The sequence below is a fragment of the Lethenteron reissneri genome, chromosome 23, assembly GCF_015708825.2.
Source record: "Lethenteron reissneri isolate LAM-NWPU_2019-01 chromosome 23, ASM1570882v1, whole genome shotgun sequence".
Taxonomy (NCBI): Eukaryota; Metazoa; Chordata; class Hyperoartia; order Petromyzontiformes; family Petromyzontidae; genus Lethenteron; species Lethenteron reissneri.
In genome coordinates this window covers 3,240,610-3,267,974 of record NC_083801.1, presented here as the reverse complement: position 1 = coordinate 3,267,974, position 27,365 = coordinate 3,240,610, and the positions used below count along the sequence as shown (strand labels likewise).

Sequence of the window (27,365 nt, the reverse complement as noted above, 5' to 3'; positions counted from 1 at the left end):
TTGGTAGTGCGGAGGGAAACCGTGACATTTCATAGACATGGCCTGGCTGGCCATGAATTTCCCGCAATGCGATTCACAGTAGATTTTGTTAGTCAAGAGTTGAACGACAATGTGTCGTACGCCCTCCTCCACCCGACACAGCCAACGAAATAAAGATGCCACGCGATCAAACACGCCAATCTTCTCGATAGCTGCGGCACTACGGTGTGTCGGGAATAAATGAACATGCCTGTCCACCCTTACCAAGATTTAAATGTATCTAGAAGCTTAAAGGCACAGACAATGCATTGAATTCGCAATGTGGCTATGTGGGTGTAGAGTCGTTTGGTTTCCACCACCTGTGATTACCAAAGGAAAACTGACATCCAGGTAAAAACTAACGACACTACTGTCGTTAGTTACAGTGACATCGGTTAACGGTTTTTCAGTTAACGTTTCGCCTCCCATAGGACCCCATGGTTTCAAAGAACGTTACAATTCTGACTAACGGTAGTGTTTATGTTATGCACGTGGGCGTCAATTTCGGTCAATCCGAGCGCTAGTAACTGGAGCTGAGCCATGCCCTCAGCCAATCAGTGACCCCCATTTATGAGCGTTTAGACCTGGACTTTGTTTACATTGCGTTTTCTGTTTTGGCAGTGGGAATATCTCTTGCAGACTCGGCAATTTTTACTTATTGTTCTACTTACACGTGAACTAACAGTGTTTTCAATGGCCCCTCGAGTGAATTCGCAAAAAGGAAAAGATAAGTAGGAAAGTAATTCGCCTTAAAACGAAGCAGCAAATTATTGATTAGCATGAAAAAGGGATTAAAAACTATTCTTCAGAAAGAGCCCCAGATTGGACATATTGAGCGAGCACTTTTGAACCTCCACAGGTTCCTATGGAAGGACACTCTCCTTCCAAAAATGCATTTTCTCTTACCTCAACTTCTCCATCGACCCCATTAAGCCAGCCATCTTCTTAGCCTTAGGTAATACAGTTTTATGCTCTATTTATTCATTATTTAACTATGCTTCTATTCCTATCAATCCTTTAACATGTTCTCATGTTGATTTATTAATTGAGTGTTTAAATGTTATACGCTATGTTTTTAGGGGTCAAAAAGGTCAGCTTCCGATCATCTTGGAACGAATTAATGCTTTTAACGTGTAATTTCTCTATTCGATTTACAGTTATTTTGGTTAAAAGTAGTTTTCATGGAACGGATTAAAACCCTTAGCCAAGGGACTACTATACTATTTTTATAATACCAAGTAAGGTCCACTGAGCGATACAGCTATTTTCCAGAAGCGACCTGGCCACAAATGATAACTCAACGAAGTGGCTTATCACGTGGAAATGTATAGCAGCCAAATTACTCTAAACGCGTATTGATCCTAAATGTGGAGGGAAAAAACTGTCCTGGAGAAAAATCCACTCGACGACAGGAAGAACAAATATACAGGCACCAGGATGAGATCGAACCCACGACCTCCTGCATACCAGCAGAGGTAGTTAACATTTCGCCACCACAGCGCCTCAGGCAACATCCAGCCTGTGCATGGCATAATAACACGAAGGCCGATTGCGTAATGAACCCAGCTCAATTCCCGGCGGCAGCAGCCAATGTGTGTTGAACTTCGTTGGCACGGTACGGAGCCAACTGCGCTAATCGGAGGTTTGGTGGGGAGGACAACCAACTAAACACAAAAATCAGTTCCAAAGAAAATAATTTTCAATCTAGATTTGAAAGTGCACAGCTCCAGTGGATTTCCAATATCGCAAGGAAAAGCGTTCCAGACGGCCGCAGAAGCGCATCTGAAAGCTCACGACGCAGTGAAGACTGACATTGCCAGCGTGAGTGACGAGTGACATCGCCAGCGTGAGCGACCACTTCGCCAGTCTACACCGACCAGCGTAGCTACATGGTTCGGTCAAACAGCCCGCATGACAAACGCGGCGTGGGGAGGTCTTCATAAAGGGCTGTAAATTATCATAAATGTGATAGTTTCATTGTCCTCGATGTTGCTATACCATGAAAATCGAGTCCAGGGCAAAGGGCTGCTAAGAACCTGGTTTGCAGCGCCACATCCAGCTATATGGCAATAAACACTTTTTAGACGCCCTCGCCATCCTGCCATGCCTTGGGGCCCCGTCTTCCCGAGTGAGCCAGGTGCTGTCTGTGCCATAGCGACGCTCATTCAAACACGCGGGCATAAGCTCAATTCACGCACGCTTGCTCACCTCTCCAACACAATGGCCACTCCACTTACAATGATAACATTCAGTCGAGCCCAAAGACACCACGCGCGCCACTCCACGCAAATAACACGGCCACAACTTGCTAGCCCGGAGATGTTTTTTTTAAATGCCCGCTCGGTTTCCCACAGCCCCCCGTTCCCGTAATGAGCACGGACGTGCAGGTGGAAATAGATTTGATCTCAGTTTGGCGTCTCGAGTCGCCGATATAGCAGATGACGCGCGACTAGTTAATACTTGCACGAGTGCGGGCCAGAGGCATGTGCTGTGATGCTCTGTGTACCTGTGCAGCTCACACAAACCGGCAGCGTCAGAATGCAGCTTTCGCACACGTTTTGTTGGCTGAACCTCACATGCATTTGCATCCATAAATATCTATGCATATACAGTGGAACCTCGGTATACGTCGTTAATTCGTTCCAGAAGGTAGGACTTATACCGAAAATTACGTATACCAAACGAATGTGTCTTCCTCCTGTGGGGTCGCCTTAATTCCGTCATTTACAAAACTCGACAGAGAGAATGTATGCGTCGTGCATCTATGTCAATGGAAGTCAGTTTGAACATTTGTTAAAATAAATGAAATCATGCAATGTGATCTGTTGAAATATAATAACCCTACACGTCCTGGCTTTTGGGCCACCCTGTAAATATAAACATCAACAGCTGAAATTAACGATGCTGCAAGAACAGACACATCGGAATGCCGTTGCTTCTATTGATACTACTTACTGCAGAAGATGATCATGATGAAATCATTTCACCCCACGAGGGTCCAGTATTTTATTGTTTGGACAAATCCATTATAACAAGTCACACGTAGATAAAACCAAGCATAAAAAGGAGGTAACACTCAAAGATGTATGTTGAACTTCTTTCGCACCGTACGTAGCCAACCGTGCTAATCGGAGGTGCGGAGGAAGGACAACAAACGACTGCACAACAAAACCAGTTCTAAAGAAACGAGTTTTAAATCTAGATGATTTAAAAGTGGCTTCCTAATATCGGAAGAGCTTTCCTAACGGCCGAAGAATCGCGACAGAAAGTGCTGCGTGATGCGACGACGGGACACACATGGGTTCGTGTACTCACGTGCGGAACTGCCATTTAGTCGCCGTGGTGTTTTCGTTTCACGAGTTTACATTATCCCGCCGGACCCGATTAGCACGATCGGCTACGTACGGTGCGAAAGAAGTTCAGCATACGTACGAATGCACATCCACCGACCATCGCTCGCTGCTCTCTCTGGCAGCTCGCTCGCTCACTCGCTCTGCGTGCAGTCCCCCCCCCATCCCTTGCTCTGCCGCGCGTGATTCGTTTGCCATGTGGTGGGCGGATGCGAATTGGACCGCCGTCAGCACGGCTTAAAGAGATGCGGAGGATGGCCGCGCAATGGGGAGATGGAGCGCTTTAGAGAGATGAGTCGTGGTATCGCGGGACCGTGAGCGATAGTGACGGCGCAGTGGCGAGTCCAAGGCTGATGATGGTCAGGAAAATTAACGTGATGATGAAAGGTGAAAGCAGATATGAAAGCGACAATAATGATGAGTTTGTTGTTTTTGCCACTCCCGTCATCTCTCGTCACCTGACACAGCACGCTACGACTACGACACCGCACGTCTTCCGTATTTTCCTATCATCCACAACATTTTCCTGCATAAGGGGAGTTGTGCTGTCGTCTGCGCTAATACGTTTACAGAAGTGTGGTGTGGTGGGCAGCCATGGAATGTGCTATTCTACAAACGTTCCCTTGAAAAAGACATTTAAATTCCAATGGGCTCTCACCTGAATATTGAAAGGTTTACTTATCCATGAGAAACACAAATGCCACACACCACTCCAGGTCCCTCTCAGACTCCATTAGTGATACGCACAACACAGACCTTCACCGCGATGTGAGTAGCACGCTAAATCATACTCTGAGCACAAATGCAATTCTTTCACTTCTCCACTCAGGGTCCATTCTTTACGGAGGGAAACGCAACCGAGGCGCTCAACTCCCCTTACCGATGGTTCCTGTCATACCTGAATCATCCCATTATCCATGGAACGCCCGCATCCTCAGCGACGAGGAAGGGTGCAAATGGATAACGGGAAAACTTTCCCCGTGTTTGTTTCTAGATCTCTTCTTCCTGGCGTGCTCTCCTCCGCTCGAGAGTCCAAGGCTTTCCGTCTTGGGGACTCGACTCAACCATGGCTCACAGTGAGAGGGTTTCCCACCCCTTCTCCTCCGCTGTCTGCGTCGCTTGGAATTACCTGCCTCTAGCCCAGGTGTGCTACTATTACTACGAGTTTGATTTCACCAGGTAAGGCCCACTGAGCTGTATCGCTCTTTTTCAGAAGCGACCTGTCCATCACAAATGAGAGCTCGACGAAGTGGCTTGTCACGCGGAAATGTATGGCAGCAGCAATGCTCTCAACGCGTAATGTTGAATCTAAATTTGGAGCGAGAAAACCACGCGACCACGGGGAGAGAAACACGCAAACTCCAAATATACAACAGGAGTCAGGGTAGGGATCGAACCTACTCCCTCTTCCATACCAGGCGAGGCAGATAACATCTCGCCACTGCGGCACCCTTGACTCCCCGTCCCTCTACTCAAGCACAGGGTTAAGACGTTTCCCCTTCCCGACCGCCCATCTCGTAACATACACACACTTAGTCCTCCTCGTTCCCCACGATGAACAGGTCTCGTCGCTTTGTACACGGCATGGAGATGGAGTTGCATTTGAACGCCATGCAACAACCATTGTTATTGTCCCCCACCCCGCACCTCCGATTAGCACGATTGGCTATATGCTACATACGGTGGACAAGAAGACCAACATACATACATGCAATCCAAAGTTAACATGCAATAAGGGCTACAGAACAAACGTATTCACATTAGACATTGTTATTCTATCAGTAGGAATAACAAGTAAAGTACATTGGTTTCTTGTCAAGTAAGCGCCAGTTTAATTCGAGTAAGCTCAAACTTCAATATGTATCCAGCCGTCACGATTCCGAAGCTAACAAGCTTGACATCTGTGCGCAGCCATTCGCAACGCGCCTGCACGTGAGCGTGCATGGGGAGCGGTGGCGCAGTGGTTAGCGCACTGCGCGACGAGCACCTCAAATGAGTCACTGGGAAGACAACGGAGGCCAGCTGTAGTGCTGGCCACCCACCCCCTCATGTCCCGTGCCAGCCTTCATAGGACCAATTTTAATGTGCAATTTTATTGAGGGACTGTGACTGTTCTTGGTGTTGTTTTTCTGCATTTGCCCAAGCTTGGAAATTGGTGTACTCATGCCGTTTGGACTGATATACTTAATCTATTTAACATATTCATTTGTATTGATTTGCTAACCTTTACTATACTTTGCACTGCAATCTTTTTTTGTTGCATTGTTTGTTTTTGTAACTTTCTGACCCGCCCCAACTGGATATCTGTGAAAAAGAGCTTCACAGCTCATACGATTTCTCCAGGATATATAAAGATTCTCATTCTGATAGGTGCTTGCTAATAGCACTTGTCCCAAACGGTCTTTCAAGGCTATACGGGGCATCTTTGTCTTTGTGTCAAATAGCTCGCAAATGGCTTGGGCTGTCATTTGACTCCTGCTGGGCAAAGGCAGCCTCCTCTGTCTGTGGTGAACCCGCTGCAAGTGGCTGGCCCATGAGCCAATCACGCTCCAGGGCTACGTCAGTTTCTACTCTGTGAGGGGGGTGGGCAGAGTTAAAGGTCTGCCTCGTTTCTCCCACTGCTGCCATCAGCCACCACAACTTAAATCGATCACCAAGGTTATAAACAACACTGCGTCTTGTCGCGTGAATGCTCACCACCGTTACCTTACGAGCAGCTTCTTTCGTACGGCCTATTTTGAGCATTTCTAAGAGATGCCGTTCGAACCGAATTAGTCATTCAATTTACACAACAGGCGACGTTTCGGGCAATGGCCTTTCTTCATGGCACAAAGCACATCTTTCTCCTTTATAAAGTATGTCCACTGCCCAAAACATTCCCTATTTTATTTATACAGTAAACCCTTGTCAATTCGACACATACGGGGCTCTGGCCTTGCTGAATTATCAAATATTCCGAATTATGTACAATGGGACTCCCTAGTGCATCCTGCCCCAATATCATTTGTTTCCAAACTCTTCACACACCATACGCATTGACACACCTGCATCCCTTCCTTCCAAAACATTGGATTTGTCTCGCAGACTACGGGATTTATACTTCAGTCCCATTCTATTACTTCTTGATGTACGGTAGGTGGACGACATTTCTGCGGGGGTTGGCTTGCACGGAGTGCATAAACAAGGTAAAGTCCAAAGCGACGACGGGTCCGCACCGACGCTGACCATGCGCGCCGCCACCAGACCGAGTCGTTGTTTTGGTCGTGGCGTGCGGCGTCACTCCACGTGCATGCCGAAATTGGACCATTCGGTACGGCAATTCGGCTCATGGTGAATTACTAATATACTGTGTATATGCCGAAAGCGCAGCCGTGCCAAATTATCCCCAATTACGAATGATCAAATACCGAAATAACGAGGTTTTACTCTATATATGTCTTTTTAGGGCAGCGTTTATTGGTGAATGCATTGCATTTCTGGCCATTAGCACGGTCGGCTATGTACGGTAGCCAATGGCCACCATTGTTGCTGCTATACATTTCCGCGTGATGGTGCAAAAGCAGTTCAACATCCATACATTATTATATACCTTTCCTTTTAAAGCCACGGCGTTATTGACAAATGTGTTTTTTCTTTGAGTCATTCAATTGTTTTTTTATGAGTGTGGGGGGGGGGGGTAGCCCTTCCCCTACCCACCACCTTTCACGTGTATATTGGGGAGCAGTGGCAATTTAGGTGGTCCGTGGTTTGGTGTTCGCAGCCGCTGTTGCACACAGGGGACAGAGAGCGAGTGAGAGTCTGTGATTTTCCATTTGTGTGTCAGGTGTCCACATCTCCCGCGGTGTGGATCTTGGAAAACATCATCATAAAACTATTTTTTATTTTACCAGGTAAGGCCCACTGAGCTATGTAGCTCTTTTTCAGAAGCTACCTGGCCACAAATGATAGCTCAACGAAGTGGCTTATATACTCTTAACGCATGTTTCTAAATGTGGAGGGGAAAACCGGAGGACCCGGAGAAAAATCAATGCGACCATGGGAAGATCATTGCAAACTCCAAATATACACCAAGCGTCACGGTCGGGATCGAATCCACAACCTCCTGTATAGCAGGCGAGATAGTTAACGTCTCGCCACCGTGGCACTGAGCAAGTCTCTTCCAACGTCTAACAACTCAAAACACTCTTGCCTAATATCACTAACATTTAAGTGTACACCATTTTCTTTAAAATTATGTTTAAATAAGTCACGGACAATTACACACAAGTGCTTGTGCGTAATAATTCCACAACGACTTTCATAGCTGATTCAGCTTTAAAATGTAAACATGCATGCAATGTATGCTTAAACTCGTAAACTGACTTTCACAACATCCGGAGGAGTCGAAGAAAAATCCACGCGTCCACGGGAAGAGAGATACGCAAACTCCAAATATGCAGGCGTCAGGGTTGGGATCGAACCCACGATCTGCTGTATACCAGGCGAGGTAGTTAAAATCTCGCCGCTGCGTTAATCATGCAGCAACAGCATGCCGATCCCATCAGCATCACTACCCCTCCTCCCCGCTTGATCCACGCACGCACGGCCGCCATACACTCAGGGTCACATGCTTCAAACGGCACCGACTGCCCTATCTGTATCACTCTATCTGTGTATCTCCCTCCCGGTCTTCCCCCTGCCAGCTCATCCGCATCTCCCACAACCCATGCCTCCACCCACGGGTGCAAGTAAAGGATGGGGAAGCGAACAGCTTGATCCAGACCACCCCCATTCCCCCCGAGAGACCGACCACTTAGCCACAGCACTTCACCGGACACTCGTATTCACGCTTTTCACTTGTCACGGCATGTGTAGTGGGTCCAACTGAGTCAAAGACGTTGTTCCTTTTCGAGGCAATACTTTTATTCGTAACACGTAACACAAGGGGTAACCACCCCTTTACCAGACTACAGCGAGTTAACTGCTACGAAGGGTCGATCCCTCACTCGGGTCTTCCCGACCACGTGGTTGCCTCGTAGGATGGAGAGCTTTAGCTTGAGATGTAGAGCTTCCCGCTTGTAGATGTTGAGCTTCTAGCTTGTAGAATGCAGCGACCCCGGCCCAAGAGGGACCCGCCTTATATCCCCATAAGGTCGGGGCCGCTCCGCCATCGGCCCCGCCCGCCTTCTTGAACATTCTCGTTCCCTCTCGATCCTTCTCAAGAGCTCTCTCCAGACACGTGATCACCCCCTAGTCCCCCCACCTGGGGCCTCGTGTGGACATTCCGGATCACGTGTCTACGGGGTCAACCAGAGTGCCACGGCCCGGGGCAACCCTGCCCCTGGGCTGACACTTACCCCCTCCCCCTCGTGGGAGCCTCCCCCCACCACACGCTGTGCGTGGTGCCCGCACTATCCCAGTGCTCGCCATGCCCCGCTAGGGCTGGTGTTACACACAGCCACCCACACGGTGCTGTCCCCGCTAGGGCTGGTGTTACACACAGCCACCCACACGGTGCTGTCCCCGCTAGGGCTGGTGTTACACACAGCCACCCACACGGCGCTGTCCCCGCTAGGGCTGGTGTTACACACAGCCACCCACACGGCGCTGTCCCCGCTAGGGCTGGTATTGCACACAGCCACCCACACAGTGCTGTCCCCGCTAGGGCTGGTGTTACACACAGCCACCCACACGGCGCTGTCCCCGCTAGGGCTGATGTTACACACAGCCACCCACACGGCGCTGTCCCTGCTAGGGCTGGTGTTACACACAGCCACCCACACGGCGCTGTCCCCGCTAGGGCTGGTGTTACACACAGCCACCCACACGGCGCTGTCCCCGCTAGGGCTGGTGTTACACACAGCCACCCACACGGCGCTGTCCCCGCTAGGGCTGGTATTGCACACAGCCACCCACACAGTGCTGTCCCCACTAGGGCTGTGTCACACACAGCCACCCACACGGCGCTGTCCCCGCTAGGGCTGGTGTCACACACAGCCACCCACACGGCGCTGTCCCCGCTAGGGCTGGTGTTACACACAGCCACCCACACGGCGCTGTCCCCGCTAGGGCTGGTGTTACACACAGCCACCCACACGGCGCTGTCCCCGCTAGGGCTGGTATTGCACACAGCCACCCACACAGCGCTGTCCCCACTAGGGCTGTGTCACACACAGCCACCCACACGGCGCTGTCCCCGCTAGGGCTGGTGTTACACACAGCCACCCACACGGCGCTGTCCCCGCTAGGGCTGGTGTCACACACAGCCACACACACGGCGCTGTCCCCGCTAGGGCTGGTGTCACACACAGCCACCCACACGGCGCTGTCCCCGCTAGGGCTGGTGTTACACACAGCCACCCACACGGCGCTGTCCCCGCTAGGGCTGGTGTTACACACAGCCACCCACACGGCGCTGTCCCCGCTAGGGCTGGTGTTACACACAGCCACCCACACGGCGCTGTCCCCGCTAGGGCTGGTGTTACACACAGCCACCCACACGGCGCTGTCCCCGCTAGGGCTGGTGTCACACACAGCCACCCACACGGCGCTGTCCCCGCTAGGGCTGGTGTTACACACAGCCACCCACACGGCGCTGTCCCCGCTAGGGCTGGTGTTACACACAGCCACCCACACGGCGCTGTCCCCGCTAGGGCTGGTGTCACACACAGCCACCCACACGGCGCTGTCCCCGCTAGGGCTGGTGTCACACACAGCCACCCACACGGCGCTGTCCCCGCTAGGGCTGGTGTTACACACAGCCACCCACACGGCGCTGTCCCCGCTAGGGCTGTGTCACACACAGCCACCCACATGGCGCTGTTCACGATGTAGGAACATCGAACGGCACGACCCTTCCGGGCCGGCACCATACAGCGACATCCCCAATGTCACTACACATGCGCAAACTGTGCCTGTCCGTGAAATTGTCAGATCACAAGGGCATAAATAACACTTTTCGCCAAGTTACCGATGACAGCTCCTAGGTGTTTAGGGATTGCTGCTGCATTACGACGACGCTACTCGACTGTTGGGCAATAATGTCAATAAATTACCATACGTTACGCTTGCCGTGTTTTATACGTAGAGTGTAACAAGATTGTGCTTATTAAACAGTCCACTGCGCTATGATCCTAAGTTCGATTCCTGGCCACGAAGAATGTCAGTGGTGATCTGATCCTAAAACTAAACTATTTATGAAACTATTTTTATTTTACCAGGTAAAGCGCACTGAGCTATATAGCTCAAATGATAGCTCAACGAAGTGGCTTATCATGTGGACATTTATAGCAGCCAAATACTCAAAACGCGTGATGTTGATTCTAAATGTGGAGGGAAAAAAACAGAAGACACGGAGAAAAATGCACGCAACCATGGGGAGAACATGCAAAATACAAATATATAGGCGTCAGGGTCGGGATCCAACCCACAATCTCCTGTATACCAGGCAAGGTAGTTAACATCTTGCCCGTTCATCGACCTGCGCTAACCAGGTCAAACAATCCTCATGACCACAATGGCATGGGATGCCTTCATCCAACAGTGTAATGACTGGACCAATAAGTTATTACTTTTAACAATTATTAAACGGACATTCCAAAATAGTGAGAAGCACATCCCTCATTCCACTGATTAACATCACGTTCTCTATTCGAGCTACAAGCCATCACCCAGACACCAATTCGCTCTGCTATGCTTATGCTAACTAGTATCATGTTCTGTCCTAACAGAGTACAGATACAGTCAACTAAGCCGGTCCCCTACTCAAACAAGCACAGAGCAGTGCTCATCTTCAGTGGTTGGTCTGAGCTAAATGGTAATTCCACATTCCTATGGCACGAGATCATCTCACCAAGCGACAATCGCCGATAACCTCCAACAACAAATTGGTATGTACTTTAGGGACCCTAAAGGGAGGACTTGTGCCGACTCAACCCAAGACAGGATATTGAACTTCCTACTCTTCCACCAGTGAGAGGAATTGCCCTAACCATGGAATGGCCCTCACCACAGCATGATCAGGCGGTGGTCGTAGATGCTTGAGCATCAATAAACTACTCGTGTGCAACCCCAGCAGGAGTTCTTTGCGATATGGGAAATATCAGGGAGCGTTTTAAATAATTCACCTTGAGAATGAATTTTGCTGTGGATATTCGTGATCGTCGTCAGCCATCATCTATCCACTGCTAGATGAAGGCCTCTCCTCAGGTCATAATTTACATGAATTGAGGATGTAAATGTATCATCAATGACACTGTAAACACTAATTAAATTGCACAAAATTAGCCACATCTTAGAACAGATGCAAATATAATTATAACAGTGGATAATAAAATTAGCAGCGAATTGGGTCATGGATAACTGCTGCTCTACTGTAGTATACATTGCTTTAAAAAAACTTTAGCTACATAGTACTGTACAGTGTCATTATACATTTCCACTTCAGTGCTGTATTCATGAAATGGCTTGCCAGCCTTAATGCACGGTTTAACATTCACAGCAAAGTCAGAATCATAATCTTTATTTAGACTGGAGGAATCCGATGATCTATGAAGCGCTTTTTCAGTTATGTCCAGTAAGTAAAAGTTCAGTTTGACAAAGTAAAATAACATAACACGCCAGTGTAAGAAGCAACACGGTAAGCCCTCTTCATAAAGGCAGGGTATAAACAATGCACGAAGAGCGGCAATGATGTCAAGACAAATCTCAACGCGTACCATAGTATTTGAAAATGTGTCAAGTTATTTGAACGAGTGAATTCTAGCACACGCCTGTAATCCAGCACTTTGAAGGGGGGTTAGTGGCCAGGGCAAATATTATTACTGGACGGTCCTGCACTTGCATATGGGGCAAATGCTGCCTTGGTGTCGTGGTTAGCACAACTCCTGATGCGGCGGCTGAAACAATGGGGCAACTTTCTTCAATGCCCCGCCTCTGTCCGCCCAGCAGTTATACATCGGTAGGTCACAGTCAGTCGACTGGCAGTTGGCGTAAGGTGAGGTAAAGTGTGGGTACTCCCACCGCTCTCAAAGAGGTCTGGCCAGTGTGGAAGAGTAGGCCAAACCACCTGCTAGGGAGGCTCTCTAGAGCTCTCTCCAGTGGAGACCCTTTCACCAGCAGTGGCATGAGCAAGGTATTTCAGTGCTGCGCCTTTACGATTTTCAGTACTTGAGTAGAACACCCAACTAGGCATGGTTCTAGACGGCCAGTAGACTGCAGTGCAGAAAGCACGTGACACACCTATCCGAACGTTTCCTTTCTGGTGGATTCTCCAAGCATGTACTAAATAAGTATTTTATTTTCCGGGCACTCTTGTTTCATTCACAAACAACAATAAAAAAAATACCCCTCAACCCAAATCCTCCAAACAATACCCATCAGAAAGTTAGTCTTTTTAGCCTGGTGGGGAAAGGGCAATAACGAAACGTTACGCGTTTCGGTATTGTGGGCCACCTCCATGAGGCATCACTGAGGGCTATGATGCAAGAGTACGGTAACATACGCACACAATGTATATTTAATAGGCCTACACGATCAAGCAGCTTGTTCCCTTAATTTATGGATCAGAAGATGAAAAAAACAAATGGAGATGCCTCTTATCAATTTCGCACATAATTGGAAGATACTACAGTATTCAGGCATAATATAATCTGCGGATCAATTCTCATCATCCGTCATATAAATTGCAAAGCACACAGTTCAATCGATGTTAAATATATTTTAGGCCTATTAATCTACAAAATGTTTCATCCCCCATCGATTCCACCAATGGGAGCACATTCATGAAACGTATACGCACACTTTCCTCTGGCATCAGACGCAAGCATGCAAAGTCTGCTTTGATAATCACCACTGGCGCAAAGGTTAGCGAGCAAATATGAACATTGACCCCCCCATCTCCGCCACTTCAAAACGATGGCACTCTCATCCGGCCCAAAAAGGGGCAGATCAAATAAGCTGCCACCGTATCAGCGTTGGTTGCTTGTCTAGCTTAACGGTGCAATTACTAATGTACGGCTGCGCACAATACAAATGTTGCAAACAGGAATAAATCATGGTGCAATCTCTCTTCATTTTTTTGTTTTCATAAAGGGCAACAGTTGGTTTGGGGGTTAATATCGGGGGAAATACAATTTTGCAACAACGACAAAAAACATTAAACAAGAATGGTATCTTTGTACCTTATTACCAACCAGAGGGTTGTGATTAGTCCGGCAGCTTGTGTGAAGGGAGGTGGGTTTACGTCTGTAATTCTGGTGTCACTCCACAGGCGCTCAAAACAACGCTCATGCAAAAAGCAACAGACATACTTTGGTGCGTACATAACTGCACGCGTCTTTTTAGCGGAATGTGCTCATGCTATGGACTGAAGCCATTTGCAACACAGGCTGAAAGGTCAACTCCGAGCTATGCCATCGTGAATGTAACCTACTCACTCATGGCTCCCCCCCCCCAATCTGCATGCATTTTTGATTCACAACTTATTTTTGGCTTTCAGGCCAAGTAATGATCTGGAAACATTTTGACGTGTCAACCTCCGCCGTCCGACACAACCAAACAAGTGAAAGCATCACGTGCACGTGCATTTGAATGTGCCAATTATGAGTGTCGTTTCAACTCACTGGTAAGCTGAATAATGTCGTGACAACCGAAACGTAGCAATTTAGAGATGCCTTTCCACTTGAAACTGCGTCAACAACCTTCAGGTAAGTGAGAGAACGTGCTGTCAGGGTGGTGAGATGACCATAATTTGGCTAGACCATTGCGCGGCCCCCTAACCCAACAATCAGGGTGCCGTGGTAGCGAGATGTTAACTACCTCACCTTGGAGTTTGAAAGTTCTCCCCATGGTCGCGTGGATTTTCCTCCGGATCCTCCGGTTTCTCCCTCCACATTTAGAATCAACATGTGTTTTAGAGTATTTGGCTGCTATAAATTTGCACATAAGCCACTTCGGGGGGCTACCATTTGTGCCCAGATCGCTTCTGAAAAAGAGCTATATAGCTCAGTAGGCCTTGCCTGCTAAAATAAAAAGTTTTATAGCTAGTTTCATCAATTCTGAATAATAACATTGGCTGGGAAAACCGCAGGCGTTAACACGGTGCATTTCATTCATTCCCTTCAAACGAATCCAATTGTTAATTTCCACCAGTGAAAGTGACTGGAGAAGAGGCACTGAAGAGAAGCACACAGGAAGAGAAAATGAGTAGCCAACCCCATGCAATAATGGGACTTCTGGCTTAGAAGATCTTCCATACATTTTGGCCAAACCTTGCTCCAATAAAATGCAACAGATAACCCTAAAGAACATTCGCGCTCCTGAAATGTGTCCTTCGACAAAGACTAAGGTAGGCATGGCTAATTCTGCTTACGCACGGTGATAGAGACTTGTGATTAAAGCCGTGTAGTTACAGCACAGCATTCAAATCTGCTACTGGCTGATGCTTTTGAGTTTCAAGGATGTAAACTGTACAAGCTGTAAACCACATGACTGACTTCATTTGGCTTTCAGAACCAAGCTGGCTATTTATGAACCAAAACTAAACGCCAGTCTGGCAATTGAAATCAGTTCGGCACAAAATAGGCTTGCAAAATAAAAAGCGCTTTAAAATTGCAACCATTTAGGAAGGCTGAACACTTCTCGTAACACTACTTCGGATTGGAGCTGTTCTGCTATAATGCTATAGGTACAACGTATAGTGTACACAAATACAAAGATCCCCTATGTAGCCTTTAACAGACTTTTGGAGCAAGTGCATTTAGAGAGCACCTATTAAGGCTAGCACGGGACATGACAGGGTGGGTGGTCAACACCATGCCTGGCCGTCTTTGTCTCCCCACTTGCTGATGTTTCCACACCACACCAGGTACTCATTTAAGGCGAAGTCAACCTAGGGGAGGCCAAGGACCAGTTCAAATAACCGCCACTTTTATTGGTAGTGAGCGGGAATCGAACTCTGGTGACCGGGTAATGCTAACCACTGTGCCACCGCTCCCCACAATACACTATGCACATGCAGAGAAATGTATTGTAGAGTACATATGCGGTTCACATTTTAATACTTTCTGTAAACTCATAAGGAATAATGCACATCAAAGGTAATTTCGAGACACAAAAATGAACAATTGCGACCACTCAATCAGTACTCCCATCATGTCTTGCATGTCACGTGACATTGCCACACTGCATGTGTAATGTAGACCTTATTTTTTAGACCACAAACTCTGCTTATTGCCATACGATGTATGTAAAGTGTTGCAATCGGATGTATGTATGTTGAACTGCTTTCGCACTATACATAGCCAACCACGTCAATTGCCGATGATTGTGCTGATCGTGATGTTGAACAGCAATACTGTATAAGCATGAGACAACCCAAAACAGAGGACTGGTTTCATCATTGCAATTTATTTGCACCATCTCCTTTGTATTATTTATCATATACGTCATGCATTGCCCTTCTTGTATTAGCCCATAATGTTGGCTCTGTAAGCTTAATTGCAACATTAACATATTATGGATATGATTCACACAAATCTTGAGTCTCAACACATTTAAATCAATTATTTCTTTATGTTCCCCATGATGAGGCACGTAACGATTCACCCTCCTCCCCTGCGCTGTTGATAAAGTGCCACTATTGGATTCTAGCACACACTGGCATCTCGTGTGTACTGCATCTTTGTATTGTACATTCCGTGCATTACGTCTCGTTCATTCTAGAGTACTGGCCTGCAGGTCGGTGCATGAGCGAACAGTTTGCATATAATTCACATCGTTCGCGATGCTTCGAGCGTCAGAATTAATTTTGATCGACGAACGGATGGATCGGTGCATGCCCAATGGTTAGCGGTGAAAACAACAGCTGAGGCTGATAACAGCGACGGCGGCGTGAGCGGCCGCTCTTCTGCTCTGCGCGTCGTCGATGACTTCGATGGCGAGGACGGTCACTGCCTTCGCCACGCCCGGTCGCCACTCCCAGGAGGACGGGCGCGCGCACAGTGCCCGCCAACAGTACGGATTATACAAGAACGACAGGCGAAACCTATAACAACGACGACGAGAGTCTGCCGCTGTTCTGCTCTCCGCGGCATCGATGACTTTGATGGCACGGACAGTCGCCGTGTTCGCCACGCCCGGTCGCCACTCCCTGGAGGACGTGCGCGCCCACAGTCTCCGCCACAGTCGCCTGAAGCAGCACACGGCTCTACACTAAAAACGAAACTCGAACAATTTTTATTTCACATGTTAAGGCCAAATGAGCTGGATATCTCTTTTTTCGGAAGCGACCTGGCTGTGACAAATGATTCAATGCGGGATACAATTGTTTTTTACACCTTTTTAAAACAAATTTAAGTTGAGAGCTTTCTTTAATTGTTAATGAAAAGATGATAATCCATGTGAGGGCTGGAACTGGGGTGTTGGGCTGGGCCCCGAAGCACAACATTTTTATTTGGCCCAACCCAAGTTCATTCTCTTAAGAATCTAAAACTAAACTATTTGAATGTTCCCAGGTAAGGCCCACTCAACTACATAGCTAGTTTTAAGAAGGCATCTGGCTGTCACAAATGATAGCTGAACGAAGTGGGCTTATCATCATATGGAAATTTACAGCAGCCAAATACTCTAAATGCACGTTGATTCTAAATGTGGATGGAAAACCCAGAGGATCCGGAGAAAAATCCACGCGACCACGGGGAGAACATGCAAACTCCAAATATACAGGTGTCAGGGTTGGAATCGAACCCACGACCTCCTACATACAGGGCGAGGGAGTTAACATTTCACCACCATGGTGCCCTAATGTGTTTTATCCGTGTCACAATCAATGGCAAAAAAACGTGAACGGACAGCAGTAAAATCTTCCACTTGAATTTTTTTTTTGTTTTAGTGGCTTGAGTTGCTCATAAAAAGTCATATGATCTGCAATAATCAAGTTCTGTTGTTGTTGTGGATAACAGAAGAACGATTCTCCTCATTAACCAATTCACTCATGTGTGACAGGACCCTAAGACTGCCATGGATATTGCTGGAAGAAAAAAAGCTCATCTGTTACAACGTTGATGCAAACGTTGATGGACCGCCCAATTGAGGTGTCTTGCATCGATGGAAGGGAGTTGTGCAGTGCATTCATCCTCTTGTGCACAGGTATTGCAGATAACAGGTCACAAATAATAGGAGTGTTCATTGCTGGTAATTAGACAAGGCCCCCTCCGCTTAAAAAGCTGACAGGAGTTTTACCGTATAGGCCTTGCGTGGGAACGTAATTATGGGAAAAAAAAGAAGAGGTTTTACCCTTTCCGGCAAGAATACCGATGTTAAGACGTTCAAACACCAAATAGACACCCATCACAGGGCATCAAGTCCGCATTAACCACACATGCGTGTGGTAAAACGTGCACGTCTATTCTTTTTCTTTTCATCATCTTGAGACTGGAAAAAAGAGTCCCATAGAAACAACATCATTGCTCGTGTTAATATAATACTACCATTTTGACATACGTGTGGGTGTCAATCACCAGCAGCAGCGTGAATTACGAGGCATGAATTGCAATGTTTACTTCTAGTTCGTATCTAGTTTGGCAGCTTTTCCAAAAATTAACTGTACCTTGCCCTGTATCCTGGACCTAGTATTTCAGCCAGGTCTCCCTTGAAACGCGACATTTCTCACTTAGGCTCCGTCCCGTCTGTGTGCGAAGATTGCGAATCAATGACCAAAATGATACCCGTGCACGTATAGCACAGAAGCTCATTCTGCAGCGCCTGCCACTCTGTACACAGCACTGCTCACAACACGTGAACTATATAGACCCATTGAGCTCTTTAGCTATTTTTTCAGAAGTCACCTGGCTATCTTAATTGATAGCCCCCCAAAGTGGTTTATCATGTGGAAATTTACAGCAGCCAAACACTTTTCACGCGTGATCTTGATTCTAAATGTGTAGGCAAAAATAAGGGAGGTCCCTGAGAAAAATCCACGCAGCCACGAGGAGAACATGCAAGCTCCAAACACACAGGCGTCAGGGTCGGGATTCAAACCCCCGACATCCTACATACCAGGCGAGATGTTAATGTAATAAAAGTGTGACATCACGTAAAAATGTACACGGACTTATTTTATGTTGCATGACTACTGTGGTCTTAATATGATACTGTTTTCACAACGTATAGGATTCTCTATTGATCCAGTGTAAATAAAATAAAACCCCTAAAAGTGGAAAACAAACTTTGAAAACCAAAACCAATGGTAATAAATCAGTCATCTCAGCGCTCTGATTTATTGATGTCGGACTTACAAACTACATATATGTCGCATACTGTATTAATATATATACGGTGTCATGCTAACATTCATTTGCCTTGCAGCAGTTCAGCCCAGAACAGTCTCTGGCAGCTCAGCAGTGGCACACTGCCTTGGCAGGCACGAATATAGACACACACACACCAAACGACAAATACCCCCCCCCCCCAATTAGCTGCACAGGCTCTAAAATGCTGAGAGTGACTACCCATTAAATATGAAATGGAACACAAGGGGAGGTGTGGGCAGGCATTGTCTCCCCATCACTGAGTTTGGTCATGCACCAGGGTACTGTACTCGTTTTAAGATGAGTTAATTTCGGGTAGGCCCAGGAGCCAATTCAGGTTCCAATCGGCACTGCTGTTGTGCATGAGCAGGAATGAAACCTGGGTGGATGGAATTGCAACAAAGTGGCCCAATTGACTGTGCCACTCACTGCTCCACACGCACACTTACAGCATGCACATTTAGCCGTGTGCTATTAAGGCAACAAAGACAACGATCCCTGTATAACCTATAGCAGACTGTTGGGGCAAATGCTGTTTGCGAGCACCTAAGAAGGCAGGGTCGGTGCGCTAGGGGGTGGGTGGCCAGCACCACGACCGACTGCCTTAATCTCCCCAAGTAATAATTTGAAGGAAGAGACAAAAGACCAGTTCGGATAATTATGACTGATGTTGGCCATGAGCAGGAATTGAACTCGTGTCACCGGGTTGGTAGCGCAGCACGCTAATCGCTTATCCACCGCTCCCCGCAAGGGGAAATGGTGGCTCATTCACATGCAGCATGGCGTTACGTGATGATTCGAAATGAGAATGTTAATTTTATTTTAATACAATCATCAATAACAATGTCACCGGCCAACTCTTTTCACACACTTGTAAAACTAACCGTGCCTTATAATTACGAAATATAGTATTAACACCCTTGTTAATGCTTTCACTGCACACAGAATGTCAAAGATATTTTCATATTTTGTGAATTTAATTAAGGCTTTTCCAAACTCGCAATCGATTACAACCTATGCTCAAAACGTAAGTCTTCACGAGATGCATGCATTTCGATTTAAAGCTTTCGTGACTGCAGGGATTCATCTTCTTGGTTGTTTCGGTGAAGTCACGTAGAAGGGAAGAAGTTTCGGCTACAACGCAAGCAGCCGTCTTCAGGTGAAGACGGCTGCTTGCGTTGTAGCCGAAACGTCGTGAGAATTATTTTATTTTATTATGTTTTATTTTTATTATTTTATTACTTCCCTTCTACGTGACTTTACCGAAACAACCAAGAAGAGATGCATGCAATATGCAACCACATATGCATTCGAAAACAAGCTTGGCAAAGGGTTGGCAAACGTGGAACTGTGGTGGATTGCAATGCAAGTTTGGAAGCCGTGATTTAACACGAAAGCCTAAATTCAGGCGTGGAGATACGTGTTCGCTAAATCTGCTATAGTAAGGAATACAGGTATTCCGCAAACAGATCCCCTGCAGCAAAAGCGAGTGATAAAATCACTATCGATTCCAAGTTCAGGGGAGAAACATGCTTGCAAAGACGGTGCCTCTTGCGAAGAACAGATGCTTGTAAGAGTCGTACATGGTCTATGCATAACTGAAAAGGAGCCTGACATGAAAATTTTCATATCTTTATCTTTTTGTACATGTAGTTTTGTGTTTTCTAATTTTTTAAAGTCAATGTTCCCATGCCTAAACGAGCATAGGCCAATGCTTATCTTTTGGGGGCCCAAATGCAGTTGAAGCAAACGCCACATTTCAATGTCCAGGGTCAGTCTCCCCATTACGAACGCTACATCAACTGCAAGGTATGGGTGTGTGTGTTTTTATGCAAGTGCTGTGTACTTGCACATACAACGATGTGTAGATAAATCATTGTTCATCGTGTATACCCGTAAGGTTTAGTTTGACACACAAGAGGTAACACGAGCCCATTCACACCTTAAAACGATGGGCACAGGACACTCCGTGGCACTTGAGCGGAAAATCAGATTATAAACATTCAATTTAAAAGAACAACAAAAACACAACTTTACTGTTTATAGTACACTGTGAAACAACACCTCATGCCGCACTATAAATTTCGACCAATGGAATATAATGTGATTGCCAAGCACGCTGGCAAAACACCAAAATCACTAGGAGGTGTCTATGAGCTGTTTTCATGGTGACAAATGTGTGCCTTTTTTTGTTGCCAAACTGCAGAGTGCATATATTGATAAGGCCCTTGGGGCGGAAGGCAAGGTGTGCAATTTCACACAAGTGAGCTAATCGCTCGAACCAAAACTCCACCGACATAAAAGAGCCTCGAATAAGTGAAGCTGCAGCTCTCAAGAATGGCAGTAAAAAGCGTGTTAAAAGCAATTTATGGCCTCGCAAGTGTTGTGGCACTTTGTGCAAGTCGACTCAGGCAGTGGTGGGCTACCTGCGGTCGTGCAGGCCCACCTGCCCACCCTCTGGAGCCACTCACGGTGGCCTGGTCTAAGTGTGTCAGGGTTACAAGGTCGCCCCCTCATTACACGCTCAAAGTGCTTGCCACAAATGTGAACCACAATACCTTGCCGATCTCGTCAAGGAGCATCAACCATCGCGTGAACTCCGGTCATCCTCGCAGCGGCGGCTTTTGGCTAACCGGCACACGAAGACGGGTCAACTGCATCGCACGCTTTCAGATGCGCTTCTGGAACGCTCTTCCTTCCGAAATTAGGAAATTGCTGGAGCTATGCACTTTTAAATCTAAATTGAAAACTCATTTCTTTAGAACTGATTTCTGTGTTTCGTATATTGTCCTTCCCCCGCACCTCCATGAGCACGGTTGGCAGTGTACGGTATGAAAGAAGTTCAACATATGTACATACATATGCATGGGGTCGTGATTAATGCACTAGCACGATTTCAAGCTTGCGGCCCACTCAGGTGCAAGAGGGCTGCTCATGCGGCCCACTGACTTGTCCAGGTTGCCCATCACTGTTCTAAGGCGTCGCCTAAGGCTGCTGGTAGCGTAGGCTTCCGTAACAAAACACTTGAGCTTTACGTCATGTTTACATTTATACGGAAAGTAATAGAGTGATGGACTGCCCAACATATACGATTCAGATATTAAACTATAAATTCACAGCATTTCATTACGTTTTACCCCGAGTAAAAAATGGAAACTGGGCAGCAGACGGCCGTGATTAGTTTGTTTACACTAAGCTGCGTTATTGATGGAAGGGAACAGTAGCAAGTTGTCAACCGGCTCAACACACTAAATAACTGCTTAGACAGCACATCTTGATAACTATCAGACCCTTATCAGCTGTCAACTTTGCACAAACCAATCAGCTCAGTAGCTCAGAGCTCGTCCGTGAAATAAATGACACATCTCAGCCAGCTGTGTAAAATGACGAGAAAGCCAATAGAAAATTATTTTACACGCGGGCAGGAAACCAATTTGAAATGGTGGTAGGTAGTCCGTGTTGGAGTTTAACAAAGCGTAACAGCTAATAGTGCGGATGCCTGGCCACTTTCCACCGGAACATTGGACCCAGAGCCAAGGGTGGCACATGCCTATCAGCAGAAAACCTACAACCGCAGATGGCCTTCTGTGACTTGGAGGGGCCATGAGAATATTTATTTGTACTGGAGGAATCCGATGAGCTATAAAGCTCTTCTTCACAGATGTCCAGTAGGAGCACGAGGTCAGAACGTTGCAACAACAAACAATACAAAATCGCGATAGGAGTTCAAAGTATAGGAAAGGTAAACAAATCACTTAAACAAATATATACAAATATAACTAAACTATGTTTCAACTTAGCAGGCAAAGCCCACCGAGGTATTAACTTATTTTTAAGAAGCGACATGGCCACTACAATTGATAGCTCAACACAGTGGCTTATCATGTGGGGCAGAGGCACATTTCATAATCGGGAAGCCCGTTGAGCAACTTTTAACTTGCACTGCAGCTTCTAAACCTGTCGGCGAGATAAGAACAATCGTGGCTGGAGGATGCATCGGTAGCCCGAGCTGGCTGCATCCGACGCTGACGCATTTTCGGGTAACCTGAACTCGACCGGGTCACCTTCACGATGGTCGAATCCACAATTGTGTTTCTGCGCGTATATCTGCAGTGGTTTGTACTAATGAGTGTTCTGCGCAGAGTACTGGAGTCCGCCATAGGAATGTGGAATTTATACCAATAACTCAGGTCTACCCATGGAGTTGAGGGGCCCGATCCGTGCTGATTTGAAGGCGGCGATGGAGTGATTGCTCAGAGCATTACATCAACTTCAGGGTATAAAGCAAGCTCTTTAACGTGAATGTGCCATTATATTGAGGGACTGCGTGTTACCTTGATGTGATGTGGGACTGTTTTGTCATAGTTTTTTTGCTGCCTTGCCCAAGCTTGATTAATCGGACCCATATAAGTAATGTATTCATAATTTATTGATATGTAGTGATTTAGCTTATTACCATTTTCTTTATTTTTCACTCCAATCCGGTTTTTGTTGTATTGTTTGTTGCTGTAACTTGCTGACCCAGTGCCCATACTGGCCCCATCTGTGGAAAGAGCTTCACAGTTCCTCTAAACAAAGAGTCCGATCTCCTGCGTTGCAGCTCCGCGCAGACAGGCTGGAATTAAAGAGTGACATTTGCCGCAGCAATCAGCGTGCGGGTATTGTATTTGATGCAGGTCGTGTTGTGTAACACTGGACACTTGAGACCGTGGGTAATTAATAGACGCCACCGGCAGCTATATCAGGAAGCATAAAGGGGGCAGGGGCAGACAACACAAACATAGGTGGCTGTAATTGCGGATGACATCAGACGCGACGATTTTTTTTTCTCTGACGCTTGCTAATAAATGTCACGATTTGAATTCAACTCCCAAAAAAACAGCCATCCGGTCACCACCCCCTGTGCAAATTGGAACCTCGACAATGTTTAGAAAGCCCCCAAAAAAATCCCTGAAAAAAAAACAAATAGACTGCAGCCTTAAACAGTTTCGAACACATGCCCAGAAAACCCTGCTAATCCCAGCAAACGCTGAACAAGGTATTTATGCCGGGTCATTATTCCGTGGCTTAAGCCCAGATCCGCCCATACCAATCCCGACCATTCAACCCCAAGAGCTGCAGATGCGTATCAGCTGATCAGGCTCAGACAAGCGTGCATCATCAGCACGCCCGCACATACATAATGCACACACACACACACGCACACTCACATTAACACACAGTGACTGCGGTACATACAGCCGCACACACATTATGCACACACGCCCAGTAACTGCAATACCCGCAAATACATAATAGACAAAGATCCACTACCCCCGCAAGTGCTGTTAGCGAGTAGCACCCATGAAAGCCCGCACGGTACACAGGGCGGGTGGGTGAACACCAGCACCACGCCCGGCCGCCTTTGTCTCCCCAGTGGTGAAGTTTAAACACCGCACCAGTTATTCCTTTGAGTCGACCTTTGGGGAGGAACCCAGGACCGGTCCAAATAATCGTGAGCGGGAATCGAACTCGCGTGGCCGAGGGTTCGTAGCGTGGCGCTAACCGCTGCGCCACCGCTCCCCGCCTACATAATGCGCACACAACGCAACTAACCCCCCACCCACCCACCAGTAACTGCGACACACACACACAGTGACTGCGGTGTATAGACACTGGTGTATTGCAGTATTCCCTCGCTTCATACATAATGCACACAGAGTGCGTGTGGCTGCAGCAGCAGACACATGCAGACACCGGTGGAACACACACACTTGCACACACTCGCACACACACACACACACTGCAGTACATACACATACAGCACAATTGTGCTTGCAGTACCCAGACTGCAGCACACAGGTGACATGCACAGCCCCGCACATTGACGACACCATCTACGGGCACGGCAGCACACAGGCACGCACGTATACATACATAGTCACTGTAACGCACACGCATACACGCCGTGGGTGAAGCGACACACATGTTGAACAACTCACGCACACGGTGAGAAACTCACTCATATACACACGCAGTGATCATCTCACACACACACACAGAGAAACACACTCACACACGCAGTGATCATCTCACACACACCACACGCATGACGATGAGCAACGCCTTACAGGGACGTGCGGCCACAGCCCCTCTGGGTCGCACCCCGCCCAGGGCTGAAGGTCAGCACCGAGCACCGAGCGAACTCCGACCACCACCACCAACACCACCAACCACCACCACCACCAACCACCACCACCAACACCACGACCAACAACAACCACCACCACCAACCACCAACCACCACCACCAACAACAACCACCAACAACCACCACCAACCACAACCACCACCACCACCAACAACAACCACCAACCACCACCACCAACAACACCACCACCAACAACAACAACCACCACCAACCACCACCACCACCAACCACCAACACCAACAACAACCACCACCACCAACCACCAACACCACCACCACCAACCACCACCAACAACAACCACCACCACCACCACCCACCACCAACCACCACCACCAACCACCACCAGCAGCATTCGCAAAGTCCACACATGCCCACAGTTCATTTGCAACACAACGTGAGACACGCAGACACACGCAGATACACACACCACACACACACGCAGAGACACACAGACACACACAACACACACAAAGACACACACACGCAGAGACACACGGAGAGACACTCCACACACACGCAGAGACACACGCACACGCAGAGACACACTCCACACACACACAGACACACACAACACACACAGAGACACACACCACACACACGCAGAGACACACAACACACACAGAGACACACACCACACACACACCACACACACGCAGAGACACACTCCACACACGCAGAGACACACACAACACACAGACACACACCACACACACACCACACACACAGACACACTCACCACACACACAGATACACACTCCACACACACAGAGACACACACACCACACACACACACCACACACACACACCACACACACAGAGACACACAGACACACACCACACACACACAGACACACTCACCACACACACACAGAGACACACTCCACACACACAGAGACACACACACCACACACACACCACACACACAGAGACACACACCACACACAGAAACACACACACAGAGACACACACAGAGACACACTCCACACACAGAGACACACACACCACACACAGAGACACACACAACACACACACACAGACACAAACACCACACACACAGAGACACACACACCACACACAGAGACACACACACCACACACACAGAGACACACACACCACACACACACAGAGACACACACTCCACACCGACGCGGATCAACCGCGCTCTCACCTCCGCTTGCAGGCGCATGTCTTGTGCGAGGCGTGCCGTGCCGAGAGAGTTGAGCGCCGGCGGCTTGCGGGTGAGAGAGCAGCGAGACGGACAAGACGGAGGAGAGAGGGGGAGACGAGAGAGGGGTAGAAGAGGGGGAGGTTGGCATGGAGGAGGGGAGGAGAGAGAGGGGGGGGGAGTCTGAGAGGAGGCTGCGAGCGAGAGGAGCGAGAGAGGCCGCGCCGCGACAGCTCCACACACGCACCGCGCGCGAGCCGGCCACTGGCGGGACCACGCCCCCTCGCGGGTGACGCCCCGCCCACAATGATGGCAGCCCCGCCCACAGAGGCGGACGCCCCGCCCATAGAGGCGGACGCCCCGCCCACAGAGGCGGACGCCCCGCCCACAATGATGGCAGCCCCGCCCATAGAGGCGGACGCCCCGCCCACAATGATGGCAGCCCCGCCCACAGAGGCGGACGCCCCGCCCACAGAGGCGGACGCCCCGCCCACAGAGGCGGACGCCCCGCCCACAGAGGCGGACGCCCCGCCCACAGAGGCGGACGCCCCGCCCACAATGAGAGGGAGCCCCGCCCATCGAGACGGACTCACAGGGACACTTCGGCCTTCAAGGCATATGAGGTCAGGTTTAGGGCATTTGAGGTCATAACTCGACCCTAGGGTTGTTAAAACGGTAACCGGTAAAACGGTAACCGTTTTCAAAATCCGTTTCCAGTGAAATGTTAGTAATGAATTATTAGAAATGAATGCATTACTAGAGTTGGCCTAATTTCTCAGTTCAAAGGTCAAGATACAACCCATCAATGGCTTGCTTCCTCAAACCACTGCAGGTGGTCGGGCCTCCACTAGAGGGAGCTCTAGATGGGTTTTGGTCTACTCTTCCACGCTCTCCAGATGTGTTGGAAGGTGGAGGAGGTACCCACGCTTGCATGGGACCTATCGATTGACTGTGGTGGCACCCATTAATACTGCTTGGCGAACATAGACGCGGTTGTAGATTTAAGAAACGTGCCCCATTGTTTCAACTGCCGCGCCAGGAGATGGAACCGAACTGGCGATCCTCTGGATTGCAAGTCCAGTGCGCTGACCGTTCTACCGCAACAGCTCCAACAGCCCATTTCCTCTCGGACGTTTGACAATTGATATTATGGGAATGTTTAATTTCCCACAAACACTGAAGGCTGCCAATGGAATTGATGGGATTACTAACTTGGATCATTATGACACAAATGCACTGCATCGCGCGCTTTCTGATGCCCTCCTGTGGCCGTCTGGAACGCTCTTCCTTCCGATATTTGGAAGCCATTGGAGCTATGCACTTTTAAATAATCTAGATGAAAGCTCATTTCTGTAG

The 27,365-nt window shown here is 48.1% G+C and overlaps 1 protein-coding gene across 6 annotated transcripts in view; it reads right to left on the bottom strand.

The window, feature by feature from the left end:
* The window catches only part of LOC133345853 (la-related protein 4-like), an 81,963-nt gene extending 55,650 nt beyond the window's left edge, over window positions 1-26,313 (bottom strand). Inside the window, exon 1 of one of the 6 annotated variants that reach the window (XM_061556889.1) lies at window positions 26,013-26,313. In XM_061556889.1, the coding sequence (XP_061412873.1) occupies window positions 26,013-26,030 (18 nt within the window). In that variant the 5' untranslated portion in view covers window positions 26,031-26,313. Of the gene's footprint in view, window positions 1-3,333; window positions 3,480-23,111; window positions 24,213-26,012 lie in introns of those variants that run through there. The other 5 variants (XM_061556888.1, XM_061556885.1, XM_061556884.1 and 2 more) reach the window with 5 other exon arrangements.
* Between the last annotated feature and the right edge of the window lie 1,052 nt (window positions 26,314-27,365).